We start from the raw sequence: 21,256 nt of genomic DNA, 5'->3' as shown, positions 1-21,256 counted from the left end.
GGTCTGTGAAGCTGGAAGGCTTCATCAGGCCCAGTCAGATCTGGCAGTGTTTCTACGGCTGGATGCCCTTCCTAACGCCAACCACATACATATATGTACGTACCTACCTCTACATGTATATATACATGCATATATGGGTACAGGACACCCAAAAAAAAACGTTGAACACAATGAGAAGCGAAAACATAAACTCAAAACCAAGAAGAAGAAGGAGGAGGAGGAGGAGGAGGAGGAGGAGAAGAAGAAAAAGGAGGAGGAGAAGAAGAAGAAGAAGGAGGAGGAGGAGAAGAAGAAGGAGGAGGAGGAGGAGGAGGAGGAGGAGGAGGAGAAGAAGAAGAAGGAGAAGAAGGAGGAGGAGGAGGAGGAGGAGAAGGAGAGAAGAGAAGGAGAAGAGAGGAGAAGAAGAAGAAGAAGAAGAGAAGAAGCGAGGAAGAAGGAGAAGAAGAGGAGAGAAGGAGGAAGGAGGAGGAGGAGGGGAGAAGAAGAAGAAGAGAGAAAGAAGAAGAAGGAGAAGAGAAGTAGAGAGAAGAAGAAGAAGAAGAGAAGAAAGAAGAAGAAGAAGAAGAAGAAGAAGAAGACAGCATCACCACTGTATTACATTTCACAAAAAAGTAAACAACTTAAAGCAATTTAACACCAGATCTTAAAACATTAATATATTTTCATTGTTTCATTTCTAAATAAATTAAAAAGGTAAAATAAATTTGCTGACATCATTGTTGGTGTAATTATTTTATTTTTTTATTTATCGTTACTGTTGTTTTTGTCTTTATTGTTTCTTTATTGCTATTGTTGTTTTTCAGTGACTGCTACAGGTTTCTGTCGTCTGCTTTGTTATTACACTTTGCTGTTGGTATTGTATTAGTTGATGTAGTTGTAATTGTCGCAGTTATTGTTCGTGTTGCTGTTGTAGCTGTTTTTCTTACAATTATTTTGTTCTTGTTTTTGTTATTGATGCTGACTTCTAGTACCCTTACTGTAGTCCTAAGGAAATGTTCCTCTCTCCACTGGGGCCACCAGGCAAACATCAGAAGTTAAGGTTATCCAAAGATTGAATCATTGTCAAACTTCATACCATTTGTGTTCTTGTGACATCTGGAAGGAATTGTAATGATAATAGTGGTTAAAGATAGTACTGCTGCTGCTGCGGCTGCTGCTACTACTACTATGACTGCTGCTGCTGAATTTGAGACATATTTGTCAATCTGTAGAGGTTTGAGGAGACTTGTCACTGAACCTCAGGATAACATCTCTGCTAATTAAATCAGCATGTAAAAGCTTTTGTAAAATAATAATAATAATAATAATAATAATAATAGATGACAACGTGTCTCTAAAAGAAATGGAGAAACTTTCAAAATACAAAGACCTGGAAATAGAGGTAACCAGAATGTGGAATCTAAAAACAGAAACAATTCCTATCATAGTAGGTGCATTAGGCATGATAAAAAAATATTCAGACAAATACATAACAAAAACACCAGGACTTACAAACACACATAACATACAGAAAATTGCATTACTAGGCACTGCACACATTCTACGCAGAACACTTTCCATACAATAACCATCAGAACATCACAACAAATCACAGCACATACCCAAGGCACACAGAGCTGCGCTCGGTAGTGAAGTGAAAGCACACTATAAAAATAAAACTACTGAATAATAATAATAATAATAATAATAATAATAATAATAATAATAATAATAATAATAATAATAACAACAATAATAATAATAATAATAATAAATGCCCTGATGCAGTACCAGACAATAGCTCTCATGGCTTCTGATCTTAACTGATTGGGAGTGTTATCATGTATATTGTTTTGTCTTGGTATAAAAGATGGGCTACAGCAAATATTCTGCTCAATACCACAGATTTGCTTGTCAGTTGTTTGACCTTAACCAATTGACCATGTCCCTTAGTGGATGACGATATGTGCATCTCTGATCACGAGCAGAAGTAGTGACGGAGCATCATAGCCATGTGTTGAGAGGGATTCTTTGGGGTTTGAATAATTAATCTCTGGAAACATGGGTGATTCGTTCAACATCCTTAAACAACCCTTATTCAGGGATCTTTTGAGTGGGATGGGTTGCTCAACCAGAAGAAAATTCTAACTGGGCCCCACCTGCAAGGTCATGCACTGTTTATCTTGATAGATGTAGGAGTGACTGTGTGGTAAGTAGCTTGCTCACCAACCACATGGTTCTGGGTTCAGTCCCACTGCATGGCACCTTGGGCAAGTGTCTTCTACTATAGCCTTGGGCTGACCAAAGCCTTGTGAGTGGATTTGGTAGACGGAAACCTTTTTTTCCATGTACAAGAAAAAAAAACAGTGGACTCCTCGTATATTTGCTCTTATTGTTGCTGTTGCTGCTGTTGTTGCTGAGCGAAGTGGTCTTCGTCATCTTGGGAGAAGTCCGAAACGTGGTCCTTTGCTATTTGCAAGACCCACAGAAGAGAAAGCAGGTCAATCCCCAACACCGAGAGCATCGACAGATGGATGAATGTGCATCCAGGCTCAGCGGTTGTATAGGAAGTCAGGGACAAGAAACAGGAAGAAAGAGTGAAAGAAAGTTGTAACGAAAGAATACAACAGGGGTCGCCACCCACCCACCCAATAGAGCCTCGTGGAGCTTTAGGTGTTTTCCCTATTGTTGCTGTTGAAGTGTGGTTGATGAAGTGCTTTTAAGTCTTACCTGTTAATCAGTGGAGATGAAAGGAAGATTACTCCATCCAAATCACTTGTCTGGCTGAAAAGAGAAAAAAGAAGGGGGGGGGAAGGAATAAAATAGAAAGAAAGAAAGACAGACAGAAAAGTGAAGAAAAGAGGAAACAGACAGGCAAATAAGCAGGCAAGTAGATAGAGAGAGTATTTCTTTATTCACCATAAGGTTAAGAAAAGAGGGGACAAAACAAACGTTGGGGTCAGGGTATCGAATGAGACGAAACGTATGAATAAACAAACAATTAAAATATATAGAACTAGCAGTATCGCCCGGCGTTGCTTGGGTTTGTAAGGGAAATAACTATATAAGCATTTTAGAGAGTTACTTCCCTTATATAAACCGAGCAAAAAATGCATTAAAAATGTGGAAAAATGATGGTAAATTGTTTTTTAAATCGTAGACTCATCGTAGACGCGCGCTAATACCCAGAAGGGCTCGATATGAATCACGACTATAAGATACCCACTTTTGGTTAAACTGCACTGCAAAATGTGGGAGTAGTTAGGAATCTAAATCGGAGTAGACAGACACACACACAACTTCACTTTTATATATAAAGATTAAATGAGAATGAGTGAATAACAAAAAATGAAGTGGAGGACGCGGTTGACCCCACAAACCACATACTCACACTGAAGACTTTGCTTTGAGAGGGATAAGCAAAGCAGTAAAATGGATAGACCACCTTGCTGCATTTGTCTTAGTTCTCAGCTTCCAAGGTTCAATCCTTGATTAAGTAATGTTTATCTTTTGCCCTTTCGGGGTCAATAGATAATATACCCTTTCAGTAGTGGAGAGATTGATTCCTCTCCCTGTCATTCTAGAAGAAATGAGCTGTCATTTGATTCTGAGTGGGTTTGACTCAATGAGGTTATAAAATCGTCCAATACACATCCTATGTCACAACAGGACCCCTATAAGTTCTTCAAGAGTTAGCCCAAAAGAAAGAAAGAAAGACTTACGGTTGTCAGGAGAGAAGTACCAATTGCCATTTGGATCATTATTCTGAAAAGCGACAGAGTTGCCATCTGCTGGTGAACCCAGGAAGAAACCGCTCCAGCTGTGAAATCAAGTGATACAAAGGGAGTGATGAGTTTGATTCGGTTAAACAAATGTTTACTATTTACATTATTTACATTATTTATATTCGGCGGATATTTGTCCTCATCTTGTTTGTTGTTAGCACAACGTTTCAGCTGATATACCCTCCAGCCTTCATCAGGTGTCTTGGGGAAATTTCGAACCTGGGTTCTCATTCCTAAGGTATCTTTCGATGTTGTTGTTGTTATTATTATTATTATTATTATTATTATTATTATTATTGCTGCTGTTGTTGTTGTTGTTGTTGTTGTTGTTGTTAGTGTTCAGGTCACTGCTTGGAATTGAACTTGAAATCTTGGGGTTAGTAGCCCGCACTCTTAACCACTACGCCATATGCCCGTGGGCACATATAGAACTAAACGAATGTTTGTTGGTTAACTCTAAGTTATCTCTGATTCTGCAGGCCTGTTCCAGTCTTGAATTTTCAAAGAGATTTTTGCTGCTATTTCTTGCAAATTGTGGTGTGGTAAGTAGCTTGCTTACCAGCCACATTGTTCCGGGTTCAGTCCCACTGCGTGGCACCTTGGGCAAGTGTCTTCTACTATAGCCTCGGGCCAACCAAAGCCTTGTGAGTGGATTTGGTAGCCGGAAACTGAAAGAAGCCCGTCGTATATTTGTATTTATATATATGTGTGTGTGTATATGTTTGTATGTCTGTGTTTGTCCCCCAACATTGCTTGACAACCGATGCTGATGTGTTTACATCCCCGTAGCTTAGCGGTTCGGCAAAAGAGACCGATAGAATAAGTAGTAGGCTTACAAAGAATAAGTCCTGGGGTCGATTTGCTCGACTAAAGGTGGTGCTCCAGCATGGCCACAGTCAAATGACTGAAACAAGTAAAAGAGTAAAAGAGAGAGAGTAAAGGTATTTTCATTGGCTCATTGTTGTTGATGTAGTTATAGAAAACTGGTTTTTTTAAACCAGATCGGCATTTTCTGAGCAGACCTGTTGTGATAATCTTGTTTTCATAAACAGCATGTTCCAGACAATCTTATCCAATATAGGATTAGACTGCTGTCTTTAGCAAGTTTAGTGACTCTTTAACTCTTTAACTTGTTTCAGTCATTTGACTGTGGCCATGCTGGAGCACCGCTTTTAGTCGAGCAACTCGACCCCGGGACCTATTCTTCGTAAGCCCAGTACTTATTCTATCAGTTTCTTATGCCGAACCGCTAAGTGACGGGGACATAAACACACCAGCATCGGTTGTCAAGCAATGCTAGGGGGACAAACACAGACACACAAACACACACGCACACACATATATATATATATATATATACATATATGCGACGGGCTTCTTTCAGTTTCCGTCTACCAAATCCACTCACAAGGTTTTGGTCGGCCTGAGGTTATGGTCAGCCCAAGGTGCCACGCAGTGGGACTGAACCCGGAACCATGTTGTTGGTTAGCAAGCTACTTACCACACAGCCACTCCAGCGCCTATAGACCACATAGATATTTACATGTTGTCATCATATTTAGCTTGGGTGGTAGGGTAGATGAATGTTTGGTGTGTACCCGAAGCTAAACACTCATCCATCCCCTTCCCCAGTAAACACTTATTTACCATGCCTATTTCTTTACTACCCACAAGGGGCTAAACATAGAGGGGAGAAACAACAAGGACAGACAAACGGATTAACTCAATTATATCGACCCCAGTGCGTAGCTGGTACTTTATTTATCGACCCCGAAAGGATGAAAGGCAAAGTCGACCTCGGCGGAATTTGAACTCAGAACGTAACGGCAGACGAAATACTGATTTATAGTAGCTTAACTTTCGACTTATTTTAGAACATGGTTGAGGCCATAAAATAGGATTTGACTACACCTCCATTTAGAGCACAGTTTAAGCTATCTTTTCGTGGAAGAAGATATGTGTGCTTTTTATGTGCCACCGGCACAGAAGCTGGTCGAGGCAGCGCTGGCATCGGCCACGTTCAGATGGTGCTTTTTATGTGCCACCGGCACAGAAGCCAATCGAGGCAGCGCTGGCATCAGCCACGTTCGGATGGTGGTTTTTATGTGCCACCGGCACCTCCCTGGAAAATGTTCATTCAGAAAATCATGCATAATGGGGCTGAGCCCCTTTCTACTGAAAGCAGATAGGATTTTCCCTTCCAAATGAAAGCATGTGAGGCATTATCTTGCTGCCAAGCATGTCCAGATATGAATCACCTGTCACAGAGCCCTCAAAATAAAATGGTCCAATTACTTGATTGTGCCAAATCCCACACCACAGCATTACCTTGCCCCTACCTTGTTGATTATCTGCCTCCATCCAATGACGATTGGTTTGTGAGTAATATCGGTAGTTGTGAAAAGAGACAAAAAAAGAGAATGTATGCAATTTCCCATATTGCAGGATGGTTCATGACTTTATAACTACCCTCTAGTAAATGTCATTTAATTTTTTGTTCTCTCCAACCAGTGCCATTTCTTCCTATCTAACATTTGTTACCCCATTCATCCATTCATCTCCCTTGTGGTTTGCTTGTCTCATTATAAAAAACAAGGTCAACATGAGGTTATATTATTTCGAGGCTTCCGTGTCGGTGGCACGTAAAAAGCACTATCCGACCGTGGCCATTTGCTAGCCTCGCCAGGCCTCCGTGCTGGTAGCACGTAAAAAGCACCATCCGATCGTGGCCGTTTGCCAGCCTTTGCCAGCCTCATCTGGCCTCTGTGCCGGTGGCACGTAAAAAGCACCGTCCGACTGTGGCCGTTTGCCGGCCTCGTCTGGCACCTGTGCCAGTGGCACGTAAAAAGCACCCACTACACTCACGGAGTGGCTGGCGTTAGGAAGGGCATCCAGCCGTAGAAACATTGCCAGATCAGACTGGGCCTGGTGCGGCCTTCAGGCTTCCCAGACCCCAGTTGCACCGTCCAACCCATGCCAGCATGGAAAGCGGACGCTAAACGATGATGATGATGATGATGATGTAACATTTGAACATAGGCGCAGGATTGGCTGTGTGGTAAGTAGCTTGTTTACCTGCCACATGGTTCCGGGTTCAGTCCCACTGCGTGGCATCTTGGGCAAGTGTCTTCTGCTATAGCCTCGGGCCGACCGATGCCTTGTGAGTGGATTTGGTAGACGGAAACTGAAAGAAGCCTGTCGTATATATGTATGTATATATATGTATGTTTGTGTATGTTTGTGTGTCTGTGTTAGTCCCCCTAGCATTGCTTGACAACCGATGCTGGTGTGTTTACATCCCCGTCACTTAGCGGTTTGGCAAAAAGAGACCGATAGAATAAGTACTGGGCTTACAAAGAATAAGTCCCGGGGTTGATTTGCTCGACTGCATGGCTGCAGTCAAAGAATACATCATGATGAAGAGAACAATATTAGAGGTAATAATTTGAATATCACCTGTTTCCTGGCATTTGGCCATTTAGCCTGGGATTCTGAGGGAAAGCAGACGATGGGAAACCACGGTTTGGTCTAACAGGCCACCTTGGTTCAAACCACATATTTGGTTGCTGTTGCTGTTGTTGTTGTTGGTGGTGGTGGTGGTGGCTGGGATGTTGTTGAGGTAGATGAGAGACGGGAGGGAAATTCTGGGGCCATTGCCTTTGTTCCCATTGCGGCTTCTGATGTGGCCTCAAATCTGATGGAGGTTGTTGAAATGGCGGTTGGGTGACAGATGAAGATGGTGGTTGGTTATCTCCTACCCCATCACCTGTTCTGTGTTCAGTTTCAGTTACTGATGTCGGATGCAGATGAGTTTTCTCCCCAACAAATTTCGATGCTGGTTTCTTCTTCTGCTGACCTTGATCATGGTTTGAACCATGAGGAGTCCCATCTAAAGAATATAGGACAAAAAATAAATTCAATTAACTCTACAGATTGTATACCTATTTCTTTACTACCCACAAGGGGCTAAACACAGAGAGGACAAACAAGGACAGACAAACGGATTAAGTCGATTATATCGACCCCAGTGCGTAATTGGTACTTATTTAATCGACTCCGAAAGGATGAAAGGCAAAGTCGACCTCGGTGGAATTTGAACTCAGAACGTAAAGACAAACGAAATACCTATTACTTTACTACCCACAAGGGGCTAAACACAGAGAGGACAAACAAGGACAGACAAACGGATTAAGTCGATTATATCGACCCCAGTGCGTAAATGGTACTTATTTAATCGACCCCAAAAGAATGAAAGGCAAAGTTGACCTCAGTGGAATTTGAACTCAGAACATAGCGGCAGATGAAATACCACTAAGCATTTCGCCCAGCGTGCTAATGTTTCTGCCAGCTCGCTGCCATGGGAAGCAATGGGAAGAAAATTCTTACCACATAATCACACCTTCACCTCCACACAGCCTTACCTGTGCCTAAATGACTTTTAGCTGATCTCATTGTCCTAAATTTCAGAAGCAGCTTCATCTATATATATAAAACTCAACATGTGTGTTTGTGTGTGTATCTGTGTATGTGTCTGTGTGTTTAACTTCCCAGCACATCTCCTCCTAGCCAACAAATCGTAGAACCACCAAAAATGGGTCACTTAAAGTTTAGGCGACTGAAAATTGAACTGCGCTATTTCTGTTCCGAAATTCATCTCGCAAGTGCAAAAATCGATAATGTGTTTGTTTAGGCCTTATCCCATGCATTGAATAGTGAACTTTACTCAGTCAGCTGTTTGATGTGAACTGTGTTCACCATGCGTGCAAGCATGAGTAAATTGCATGAAAAATAAAAAATCAAGATATAAAAACGAATCAGCGTAAACATCGTAGAAATACGGCAAAGAAATGAATTTTCAGGATGTAGCCTGGAGGGTTTTTTCGTATTAATCGTTTGGACTTTGTGAACACATACCAATTGTTTTCATAACATTTTTAACACTTTGAATTAAATGTGACCATTTTGCGTTGAGTCTGCAGTTTGAATCACTTTAACCAAATTTTAGCAGGCCGGATTTTTGATCATCACGATACATCACCAGCGACTCTCTGAAACTCTCCCCTGAAATCCCTGTTGAGCCGAGCAGTACTGCTAGTATAAATTAAAGGTTATACTCACATACTCTAACACCTTATAGAACCCTCATTATAGATTGTGGGGCCAGTAGTTTAAACACTCACCTGTACTTGTATCTGTTCCTTTCGCTGGAATTAAAGATGAATCTGGTGACTTTTCTTCCTTCAAATTGATGATGTTTGAATGAATGTTTGTCCAAAATTGTTCATATGATTTCACTACAGTCGCCCTATAGAGCAGAAAATATACAGGATAAAACAGGCAGGATAATTAGACATTACTAATCACCAATTTGAGATATAATATAGAATCAGATACTAGATATTACATGACTGAATGTTGGAGATTCCATCTCCTCAAACTATACTATTTTATCTTTTTCTTCAGGGTAATTCATGAAATCCTTTAGTGATTGGAAGATAAATCATCATCATTTTCATCATCATCATTTAACGTCCACTTTCTATCATGGCATGGGTTGGACGGTTTGACTGAGGACTGGCAAGCCAGATGGCTGCACCAGGCTCCAATCTAATCTGACAGAGTTTCTACAGCTGGATGCCCTTCCTAATGCCAACCACTCCAAGAATGTAGTGGGTGCCTTTACATGTCACTGGCACGAGGGCCAGTCAGGCAGTAATGGCAACGAGAATATATATATATTCTTGTGTATGTGTATTTTGTTTCATATTTATATTTGCATTTTTATATTTTTATAATTTTACTTTATAATCTCTGACAAGGCCTTGAGATATATATATATAAGTAACTCATTTTTAACTGCATATTACCTCAATACATTTGACTAATATAGGCAGAATGAGATACTTTTATCTACAGGCTGAAACAGCTGTAAGATCCATTTTATGTGTATTATTTTTATGGAATTATCTTACTTATTGATGTATATTGTTTTATTTTGTTGGATTTAGATGTTCCTATTTATGTAGTTAATAAATAATATGAATTGGTAATATCTGTAAGTCGATAATTAAGATGAATCTGTTCCTCCATTTTCTTATTTGTATATATATATATATATAATATATATATATATATATATATATATATATATATGCATATGTATGTATAGGTATATGTATATATATGCATATATATGTAGACATATATATGTATGTGTATATTTATGAATATAAGTGTATATATGTATGTATATATATACCGTGTGCGTGTATATATATATATATATATATACACACATATATATATACATATATAATTATTAATAGTAGGGAATATAAAATTCCAAGGCAATAGGGGAAAACAAACTCAATTTAGTAATACCAAATCAAATTTCACGATATATTAAATATATTTAGAATTAAGAGACAGAACCTCCATTAGGTAATTCAATTAATAATGAAAGATATTATCTATAATAAAATATAAGTTTAAATATATTATTATTAACATTGTACTAAAAATTTCTATACTAATTAATGCACATTAAAAAAACACATTAAAACAACATTATTATTAATATTGTACTAAAAATTTCTATACTAAATAATACACATTAACAAAATACACATTAAAATAACGACGTGCATTTTGTAGCTATGTATACAAATCTACGATATCAAAATAGATAATCTCAAAAATTAATATTTCTTTGATCCAATGATACATAACCACTCTTCAGGTCTAAGTAACATAAAATAAATTTACAACATAAATGAAGACATTATAATTACAATATACATTTATAAATAATTGATAAGATTTAACAGTATTAAAAAAAATTAGGAGCATGACTTATCTTATTGATGAGCACCAGTTAACTCCACAAATTAAATATGGCTACTGAAGATATGTCCTCTATTTATATGATTTCCAATGTAGGGGAGATAATTCTTAATTATTGAATACCAGTACTAAAGAAAATCCTATCCTCTATTTAAGATTTCCGGTGTAGGGGAGATAATTATAACACTACTTCAAATATTTAAAAATATTAAAAATAAGAAAAAATAGAAAAAAATATATATGAAGGAAAAAATTAATTTCTGTGGTTAATTTATTTAGATAAATAAGTAATTAGATAGAATTTACTGGTTTTTATGAAGAGTAAAAATGTTATTTATCTTATTTTTGTCAATTAACTGGAATTTTAGACGTTAAACTAAAAATTAAACTTATAATTTAAAATTTATATTTACAAATTTGGAATTAAAATTATACAAGACTAAAATTATATTAAATCATGTTAAAAATTGACAACAAATTTATTGTTACAAGAATTCCATTACTTTAAATCAGTAGGTAAATAATAAGTTCTCCTTTATTCCTCTGACGGTCTCCAGAGAGGTCAGTCAGAATGCTCAGCTGGAGTCAGATGCAAGGAACAAGCCTTTATCCAAGAACAACCACACATTTATTTAGCTTGACATGTCTTCTCAAGTACAGCAAACTACTAATAGTCTTGGGCCCCTATCATCCCCTCTGTGGGACCTAATGTCTGTAGATCCTTAACAGCATCTTGAAAGAGTCCAGAAGCTGGCTACCTGCATGGTTCTTGGTCTCAAGAATTTGTCTTATGAAGAAAGGCTGAAGACGCTCAACCTTTATTCTCTAGAAAAACGACGACACCATGGTGATCTCATTCTTGCTCACAACATCATAAGCGGAAAGTGTAACCTCTCGAAAGAGCTGTTCTTCACTCCTGCTTCAGAGCGTTGGCTGCGGGGTCACTCCGAAAAGCTCTATTTGCGACGATTTCATCTCAATCGAAGGAGAGGGGCTTTCTCCGTCCAGGTTGCGGATCCGTGGAATAAGCTGCCGGACGAGATAGTGAAGATGCCGACGACCGCTCGGCTCAAAGTCCCCCTTGACCATAAGTGGCCTGAACTCTTTACACAAACACCACCCTGTACATAACTCCATGTCCCCCTACATGGCCTTGCTTTTTGCTTTCTGAGCCCAAAATTAAATTAACTAACAACAAATGAAACCAATCACAGTAATTAAAACTTACTGGAATTGGATCTTTTTAACTTCTGGTTCGTTCTGGTCTGATGTCCATATAAAGGGTATTTTCTGTTTCTCATTTATGTTGCGATGTGTCAAAGTGTCATTGGGATGGACACAGTCCAAAGTCCTGGCACTTTCCTCATTAAACCATACAAACTGACCGGCAGTGGCACCAGTTGCCAGGTTCCGAGCTTGCAGAATGAATCCTTTGAATGCTTCACTGCCTGTTATGACACCTGAAATACATAACATATACATAATGCAAACTTACATGCACATATGTGTGTGTGTGTGTGTGTGTGTGTGTGTGTGTGTGTGCGCGTGTGTGTGTGTGTGCTTGCATGCATGCATATATTTATATATATATATATATATATATATATATTATTGGTAAAAACGGTGAGATAACAAAAGAAAGAAAGAGACCTCAATATTATGTAAATAGAGGAAATTTATCTATAAAATTTGTTGTGCAAGATTTTTGTGCAAGAAAATACAAAATGGCTGACGGTTAATAAGGAGAGACACAAATAAGAAAGAAGAAAACAAAGGACCACTGATGCGGTCACAGGAGTGTGACGAAAGAACTCTGGCCGAAATAAGTTTAAGATTAATGTAAAAAATAAATAACACTGAAGCAAAGTAACACCAAATATATAGTGCGTGTGTTTTTATTGGCTAAACTGGCAAAATTACCATTCCGAAATATAACAATATTTATAAAATAATATGTTACAATTATTCAATAGTCAAGATAAACTCTGAGTTTCAGATGCTGAAGTGGAAATCCACAACACCAGATAACCCCAGTTAAACAGTTCAACCCATGCTAGCATGGAAAGCGGACGCTAAATGATGATGATGATATATATATATATATATATTATATATAATATATATATATATATATATATATATATATATATATATATTATATATATATATATATATATAATATATATATATATATATATATATAGATATATATATATATATATATATATATTATATATATACATATTCATATGTGTATATATATATATATATATATATATATATATATTATATATATATATATGCATGCATGCAAGCACACATACACATATACACATTATATATAACAAAACAGGAAAATAGAAATTTTTTTAAACCAGCCACATGGTTCCGAGTTCAGTCCCTCCATGTGGTACCTTGGGTAAGTGTCTTTCATTATAGCCTTGGGCCAACCAAAGCCTTGTGAAAGGATTTGGTCGATGGAAACTGAAAGAAGCCCATTGTATCATCATTATCATGGGTTGGACGATCTGACCAGAGCTGGCAAGCTGAGGGGCTGCACCAGACTCCAGTCTGATTTGACATGGTTTCTATGGCTGGATGCTCTTCCTGACACCAACCACTCCAAGAATGTAATGTTTGCTTTCACGTGCCACTGGCATGAGTGCCAGTTGCGTGACACCAGTATCTATCATGACTACGATTCCGCTTGGCTTGATGGGTGTTCTTCTCAAGCCCAGCATAATGCCAAAGGCCTTGGTCATTTGTCATTGCCTCCGAGAGGCCCAACACTCAAAAGGTGCTTTGTAACACCGATAGCTATGAATGTATTACTCTGTATCTGTGTTTCTCAAAACTTATGGAATGCATCACATATTAGAATTGTTTTCCACTTGAACGCGCGCTAATACCCAGAAGGGCTCGATATGAATCACGACTATAAGATACCCGCTTTTGGTTAAACTGCACCACAAAATGTGGGAGTAGTTAGGAATCTAAATCGGAGGAGACAGAGTCTCACACACACAACTTCAATTTTATATATAAAGATTTCATTTTTACTTCATGTGTTGAATGGAAAAAGTGTAAAATAAAAGAGAAAGATTTGGGGATGAAAAAAAGAAAGAAAGAAGGGGTTATACTAAACAAGAAAATTGCAGCAAAACGGCATAATAGTGGTGTCAGACATAACATACAGACCACCATATAACTTGTTTGACATTGCGTTTTTATTCTTCTCTTCTTTTGTTTTGACATACGCATTGTGTTTTATTCTCACCCATTTTACAAATCCAGTGTGCACATGAACATTGTTACTCAAAACTGTTTACAGATCACAACCATCTCACGAACCTGCGTTCATGAGGAGATCTTTGCACTCTGATGCTTGTGAAAAGATGGAATATTAAAGAAGCTTTGAAGAACACAGGTGTTTTTTAGAGAAGGAAATTCTGCCTTTAACCATGTAACATTCAGATTACTCTGTCAAATGTAATGCTTATTTATTTACATTGTTTTGAATTAATCATGCATTATTCTGTAGCTATGAGATTTTGATGATGTGATTGTATTTCTTTTTTACAGTGACATTGTAGAGTAGGTGTGGGAGGCTGGATCTGGTCAGTTTGAACATAGGATGGGATCAGACGTTTAAAAAGGTTGCCCCGATCATTCTTTAGAAGGGCATGATGCATAAAAATAAAATATAATAAAATAAAAAAATCCTTGGTGAAAATAGAAAAATTCCAACATAAGTGAGACGGCTTTTCCAAAAGTCTGCCAAGTCGTATTCTACATAGCACTATTACATATTTCGTCCTTTTTTAAAGCCTAGCCAGGTTCATGGGCCCAGTTTCCCGGTTTCTATGGCATATGTGTTCGCCAGCTGGATGGCACGCGAGTCCATCACAGAGTTACTCATTTTTGCCAGCTGAGTGGACTGGAACAACGTGAAATGAAGTGTTTTTCCCAAGAACATAATGCATCACCCGGTCCAGGAATCGAAACCACAATCTTACGATCATGATGCTGACACCCTAACCACTAAGCCACGCGCCTCCACACTATTACATATTAGGAAATTTATATTAATTTAACATTAACATTCTTAAAATTGACATTATCATTATTCATAAACCCTCCCCCACCAGCAACAAAAAATGAAAAATCTCCAAATAATGATAAAGAACTTCTCGATTTAAAATCCTAATGGAATCACAAAATTTCCATCCAGGTTAAGAATTATTGTATTAGAAGTATATATTTCTTTACTGCCCACAAGAGGCTAAACATAGAGGGGACAAAAAAGGACAGACAAAGGGATTAAGTCGGTAATATCAACCCCAGTGTGAAACTAGTACTTATTTAATCGACCCCGAAAGGATGAAAGGCAAAGTTGACCTCGGCGGAATTTGAACTCACAACGTAACGACAGACAAAATACCTATTTCTTTACTACCCACAAGGGGCTAAACACAGAGGGGACAAACAAGGACAGACAAAGGGATTAAGTCGATTACATCGACCCCAGTGCGAAACTGGTACTTATTTAATCGACCCCGAAAGGATGAAAGGCAAAGTCGACCTCGACGGAATTTGAACTCAGAATGTAACGACAGACAAAATACCTATTTCTTTACTACCCACTGGGGGCTAAAGACAGAGGGGACAAACAAGGACAGACAAAGGGATTAAGTCGATTATATCGATCCCAGTGCATAACTGGTACTCAATTTATCAACCTCGAAAGGATGAAAGGCAAAGTTGACGTCGGCGGAATTTGAACTCAGAACGTAATGACAGACGAAATACCGCTAAGCATTTCGCCCGGCGCGCTAACGTTTCTGCCAGCTCGCCTCCTTTTATTGTATTAGAAATATGGAGATTTAATTCTTCCTCTATTCTAGGCAGATATTGCTTATTCTTCACTCTTCTTCCTCCTCCTTACTCTCTTCCTTTTTAGTTTTCTTATTTTGCTGTTGTTTTTATTTATTGTCTTATATCCTTTTCTTCCCTCTCCTTCTTTTCTGGATATGTGTGTATATGCAGGTAGGTTCTGTTTGTTCTTGTCTTTTTCTAATTATGTCTGTCCTGTTCGTCCACTTCTCCGTTTTGCCACAACCATCTCACCCACCATACCATCATCATCATCATCATTACAACCACCAACTACACCATCACCATTCTATCACCTTTCCGTCACCAAGCGACCTCACACCTGATGGTAATCAAATATTGCAATCACCCCCTACTCCCACCCAATACGGCCACCAAACAATGTTTGAATTTCATTTTTATAGAGGTCAAGTGTTGAGCTCTTGTAAACCTATTTTGGGTTGTTCCAACACACACAGACATAGATATATATATTTAGATGAGTGCATGTGTGTGTGTGTATATATGTATATTTCTATATATAATATATATACATACATTTATATATAAATGTATAGGCGGTGTATAGGCGCAGGAGTGGCTGTGTGGTAAGTAGCTTGCTTATTAACCACATGGTTCCGGGTTCAGTCCCACTGCGTGGCACCTAGGGCAAGTGTCTTCTACTATAGCCTCGAGCCGACCAAAGCCTTGTGAGTGGATTTGGTAGACGGAAACTGAAAGAAGCCCGTCATATATATGTATATATATATATATATTATATATATATATATATATTATATATATATATATAATATATATATATATATATATATGTATGTGTGTGTATATGTATGCTGGTGTGTTTACATCCCCATAACTTAGCGGTTCGGCAAAAGAGACCAATAGCATAAGTACTAGGCTTACAAAGATTAAGTCCAAGGGTCGATTTGCCCGACTAAAGGCAGTGCTCCAGCATGGCCGCAGTCAGATGACTGAAACAAGTAAAAGAGAGAAAAAATATATAATATTATATATATTATATATATATATATATAATATATATATATATATATATATATATATGTATATATTCTTTTTTCTTTTATTCTTTTATTTGTTTCAGTCATTTGACTGAAGCCATGCTGGAGCACTGCCTTTAGTCGGGCAAATCGACCCCAAGACTTATTCTATTGGTTTCACTTGCTGAACCACTAGATGACAAGGACGTAAATACACCAACATCGGTTGTCAAATGATGGTGGGGGACAAATACAGATACACAAGTATGCACACACACATATATGCATACATACTTACATACATACATACATACACACACACACACACACACACACACACACACACACACACACACACATAGTATATATATATATATATATCAAGGAACGGCCATAATAGGCCATTCACCCACTAGAAATAACAGCCAAAAAGCTTCAACCGCAAAATAACATTAATTCCGTAAATCAGGAGAAAATTAAAAAACATTTACCCTGAAATTCCTTAGACGATGCACCGTTTCTTCTACTGTTTAATGGTAAATTAACCTGATTAAATTAAATCAAGCCAATCTACCATAGGCCCTTAGATTCATCAGTAAGGAATAGCCAAATCGGAACAGATATTTTTCACGAGGCATTCTCGTCCATGCCTCGCCAATATCTGACCTAAAATTTTCAAATCGTCGCACTCGCGCCAAATTTATCGGCAGCAAATAAATATAAGCCGCCGATTCCATTACGGAACCAACCAGAAAATTCATAATTAATCAATATAGGGAGGCAAAAAAATTTTGTAGAATTCTTTTGCCCCCAGCGGCCTAGTGGGAAAAAATTAAATAGTCATAAACCATTTTTAAGTTCAATATCACAATCAAGGAACGGCCATAATAGGCCATTCACCCACTAGAAATAACAGCCAAAAAGCTTCAACCGCAAAATAACATTAATTCCGTAAATCAGGAGAAAATTAAAAAACATTTACCCTGAAATTCCTTAGACGATGCACCGTTTCTTCTACTGTTTAATGGTAAATTAACCTGATTAAATTAAATCAAGCCAATCTACCATAGGCCCTTAGATTCATCAGTAAGGAATAGCCAAATCGGAACAGATATTTTTCACGAGGCATTCTCGTCCATGCCTCGCCAATATCTGACCTAAAATTTTCAAATCGTCGCACTCGCGCCAAATTTATCGGCAGCAAATAAATATAAGCCGCCGATTCCATTACGGAACCAACCAGAAAATTCATAATTAATCAATATAGGGAGGCAAAAAAATTTTGTAGAATTCTTTTGCCCCCAGCGGCCTAGTGGGAAAAAATTAAATAGTCATAAACCATTTTTAAGTTCAATATCACAATCAAGGAACGGCCATAATAGGCCATTCACCCACTAGAAATAACAGCCAAAAAGCTTCAACCGCAAAATAACATTAATTCCGTAAATCAGGAGAAAATTAAAAAACATTTACCCTGAAATTCCTTAGACGATGCACCGTTTCTTCTACTGTTTAATGGTAAATTAACCTGATTAAATTAAATCAAGCCAATCTACCATAGGCCCTTAGATTCATCAGTAAGGAATAGCCAAATCGGAACAGATATTTTTCACGAGGCATTCTCGTCCATGCCTCGCCAATATCTGACCTAAAATTTTCAAATCGTCGCACTCGCGCCAAATTTATCGGCAGCAAATAAATATAAGCCGCCGATTCCATTACGGAACCAACCAGAAAATTCATAATTAATCAATATAGGGAGGCAAAAAAAAATTTTGTAGAATTCTTTTGCCCCCAGCGGCCTAGTGGGAAAAAATTAAATAGTCATAAACCATTTTTAAGTTCAATATCACAATCAAGGAACGGCCATAATAGGCCATTCACCCACTAGAAATAACAGCCAAAAAGCTTCAACCGCAAAATAACATTAATTCCGTAAATCAGGAGAAAATTAAAAAACATTTACCCTGAAATTCCTTAGACGATGCACCGTTTCTTCTACTGTTTAATGGTAAATTAACCTGATTAAATTAAATCAAGCCAATCTACCATAGGCCCTTAGATTCATCAGTAAGGAATAGCCAAATCGGAACAGATATTTTTCACGAGGCATTCTCGTCCATGCCTCGCCAATATCTGACCTAAAATTTTCAAATCGTCGCACTCGCGCCAAATTTATCGGCAGCAAATAAATATAAGCCGCCGATTCCATTACGGAACCAACCAGAAAATTCATAATTAATCAATATAGGGAGGCAAAAAAATTTTGTAGAATTCTTTTGCCCCCAGCGGCCTAGTGGAAAAAATTAAATAGTCATAAACCATTTTTAAGTTCAATATCACAATCAAGGAACGGCCATAATAGGCCATTCACCCACTAGAAATAACAGCCAAAAAGCTTCAACCGCAAAATAACATTAATTCCGTAAATCAGGAGAAAATTAATGTTATTTTGCGGTTGAAGCTTTTGGCTGTTATTTCTAGTGGGTGAATGGCCTATTATGGCCGTTCCTTGATTGTGATATTGAACTTAAAAATGGTTTATGACTATTTAATTTTTTCCCACTAGGCCGCTGGGGGCAAAAGAATTCTACAAAATTTTTTTGCCTCCTATATTGATTAATTATGAATTTTCTGGTTGGTTCCGTAATGGAATCGGCGGCTTATATTTATTTGCTGCCGATAAATTTGGCGCGAGTGCGACGATTTGAAAATTTTAGGTCAGATATTGGCGAGGCATGGACGAGAATGCCTCGTGAAAAATATCTGTTCCGATTTGGCTATTCCTTACTGATGAATCTAAGGGCCTATGGTAGATTGGCTTGATTTAATTTAATCAGGTTAATTTACCATTAAACAGTAGAAGAAACGGTGCATCGTCTAAGGAATTTCAGGGTAAATGTTTTTAATTTTCTCCTGATTTACGGAATTAATGTTATTTTGCGGTTGAAGCTTTTTGGCTGTTATTTCTAGTGGGTGAATGGCCTATTATGGCCGTTCCTTGATTGTGATATTGAACTTAAAAATGGTTTATGACTATTTAATTTTTTCCCACTAGGCCGCTGGGGGCAAAAGAATTCTACAAAATTTTTTGCCTCCCTATATTGATTAATTATGAATTTTCTGGTTGGTTCCGTAATGGAATCGGCGGCTTATATTTATTTGCTGCCGATAAATTTGGCGCGAGTGCGACGATTTGAAAATTTTAGGTCAGATATTGGCGAGGCATGGACGAGAATGCCTCGTGAAAAATATCTGTTCCGATTTGGCTATTCCTTACTGATGAATCTAAGGGCCTATGGTAGATTGGCTTGATTTAATTTAATCAGGTTAATTTACCATTAAACAGTAGAAGAAACGGTGCATCGTCTAAGGAATTTCAGGGTAAATGTTTTTTAATTTTCTCCTGATTTACGGAATTAATGTTATTTTGCGGTTGAAGCTTTTGGCTGTTATTTCTAGTGGGTGAATGGCCTATTATGGCCGTTCCTTGATTGTGATATTGAACTTAAAAATGGTTTATGACTATTTAATTTTTTCCCACTAGGCCGCTGGGGGCAAAAGAATTCTACAAAATTTTTTGCCTCCTATATTGATTAATTATGAATTTTCTGGTTGGTTCCGTAATGGAATCGGCGGCTTATATTTATTTGCTGCCGATAAATTTGGCGCGAGTGCGACGATTTGAAAATTTTAGGTCAGATATTGGCGAGGCATGGACGAGAATGCCTCGTGAAAAATATCTGTTCCGATTTGGCTATTCCTTACTGATGAATCTAAGGGCCTATGGTAGATTGGCTTGATTTAATTTAATCAGGTTAATTTACCATTAAACAGTAGAAGAAGAAACGGTGCATCGTCTAAGGAATTTCAGGGTAAATGTTTTTTAATTTTCTCCTGATTTACGGAATTAATGTTATTTTGCGGTTGAAGCTTTTTGGCTGTTATTTCTAGTGGGTGAATGGCCTATTATGGCCGTTCCTTGATTGTGATATTGAACTTAAAAATGGTTTATGACTATTTAATTTTTTCCCACTAGGCCGCTGGGGGCAAAAGAATTCTACAAAATTTTTTTGCCTCCCTATATTGATTAATTATGAATTTTCTGGTTGGTTCCGTAATGGAATCGGCGGCTTATATTTATTTGCTGCCGATAAATTTGGCGCGAGTGCGACGATTTGAAAATTTTAGGTCAGATATTGGCGAGGCATGGACGAGAATGCCTCGTGAAAAATATCTGTTCCGATTTGGCTATTCCTTACTGATGAATCTAAGGGCCTATGGTAGATTGGCTTGATTTAATTAATCAGGTTAATTTACCATTAAACAGTAGAAGAAACGGTGCATCGTCTAAGGAATTTCAGGGTAAATGTTTTTTAATTTTCTCCTGATTTACGGAATTAATGTTATTTTGCGGTTGAAGCTTTTTGGCTGTTATTTCTAGTGGGTGAATGGCCTATTATGGCCGTTCCTTGATTGTGATATTGAACTTAAAAATGGTTTATGACTATTTAATTTTTTCCCACTAGGCCGCTGGGGGCAAAAGAATTCTACAAAATTTTTTTGCCTCCCTATATTGATTAATTATGAATTTTCTGGTTGGTTCCGTAATGGAATCGGCGGCTTATATTTATTGCTGCCGATAAATTTGGCGCGAGTGCGACGATTTGAAAATTTTAGGTCAGATATTGGCGAGGCATGGACGAGAATGCCTCGTGAAAAATATCTGTTCCGATTTGGCTATTCCTTACTGATGAA

The 21,256-nt window shown here is 37.8% G+C and overlaps 1 protein-coding gene across 1 annotated transcript in view; it reads right to left on the bottom strand.

Annotated features, from left to right (window-relative positions):
* Positions 1-761: 761 nt before the first annotated feature.
* The window catches only part of LOC115225652, a 30,078-nt gene continuing 9,583 nt past the window's right edge, over positions 762-21,256 (bottom strand). The window contains exons 2-7 of the mRNA XM_029796568.2: positions 11,836-12,067; positions 8,945-9,069; positions 7,221-7,653; positions 3,702-3,799; positions 2,710-2,763; positions 762-1,095 (exon numbers count right to left, since the gene is read on the bottom strand). Of these exons, the coding sequence (XP_029652428.2) occupies positions 2,738-2,763; positions 3,702-3,799; positions 7,221-7,653; positions 8,945-9,069; positions 11,836-12,067 (914 nt within the window). The 3' untranslated portion in view covers positions 762-1,095; positions 2,710-2,737. The remainder of the gene's footprint in view (positions 1,096-2,709; positions 2,764-3,701; positions 3,800-7,220; positions 7,654-8,944; positions 9,070-11,835; positions 12,068-21,256) is intronic.

Source organism: Octopus sinensis, linkage group LG28, assembly GCF_006345805.1.
Source record: "Octopus sinensis linkage group LG28, ASM634580v1, whole genome shotgun sequence".
Lineage (NCBI taxonomy): Eukaryota > Metazoa > Mollusca > Cephalopoda > Octopoda > Octopodidae > Octopus > Octopus sinensis.
Note: the sequence above shows the minus strand (reverse complement) of the source record. Positions and strands in the feature narration are given on the sequence as shown.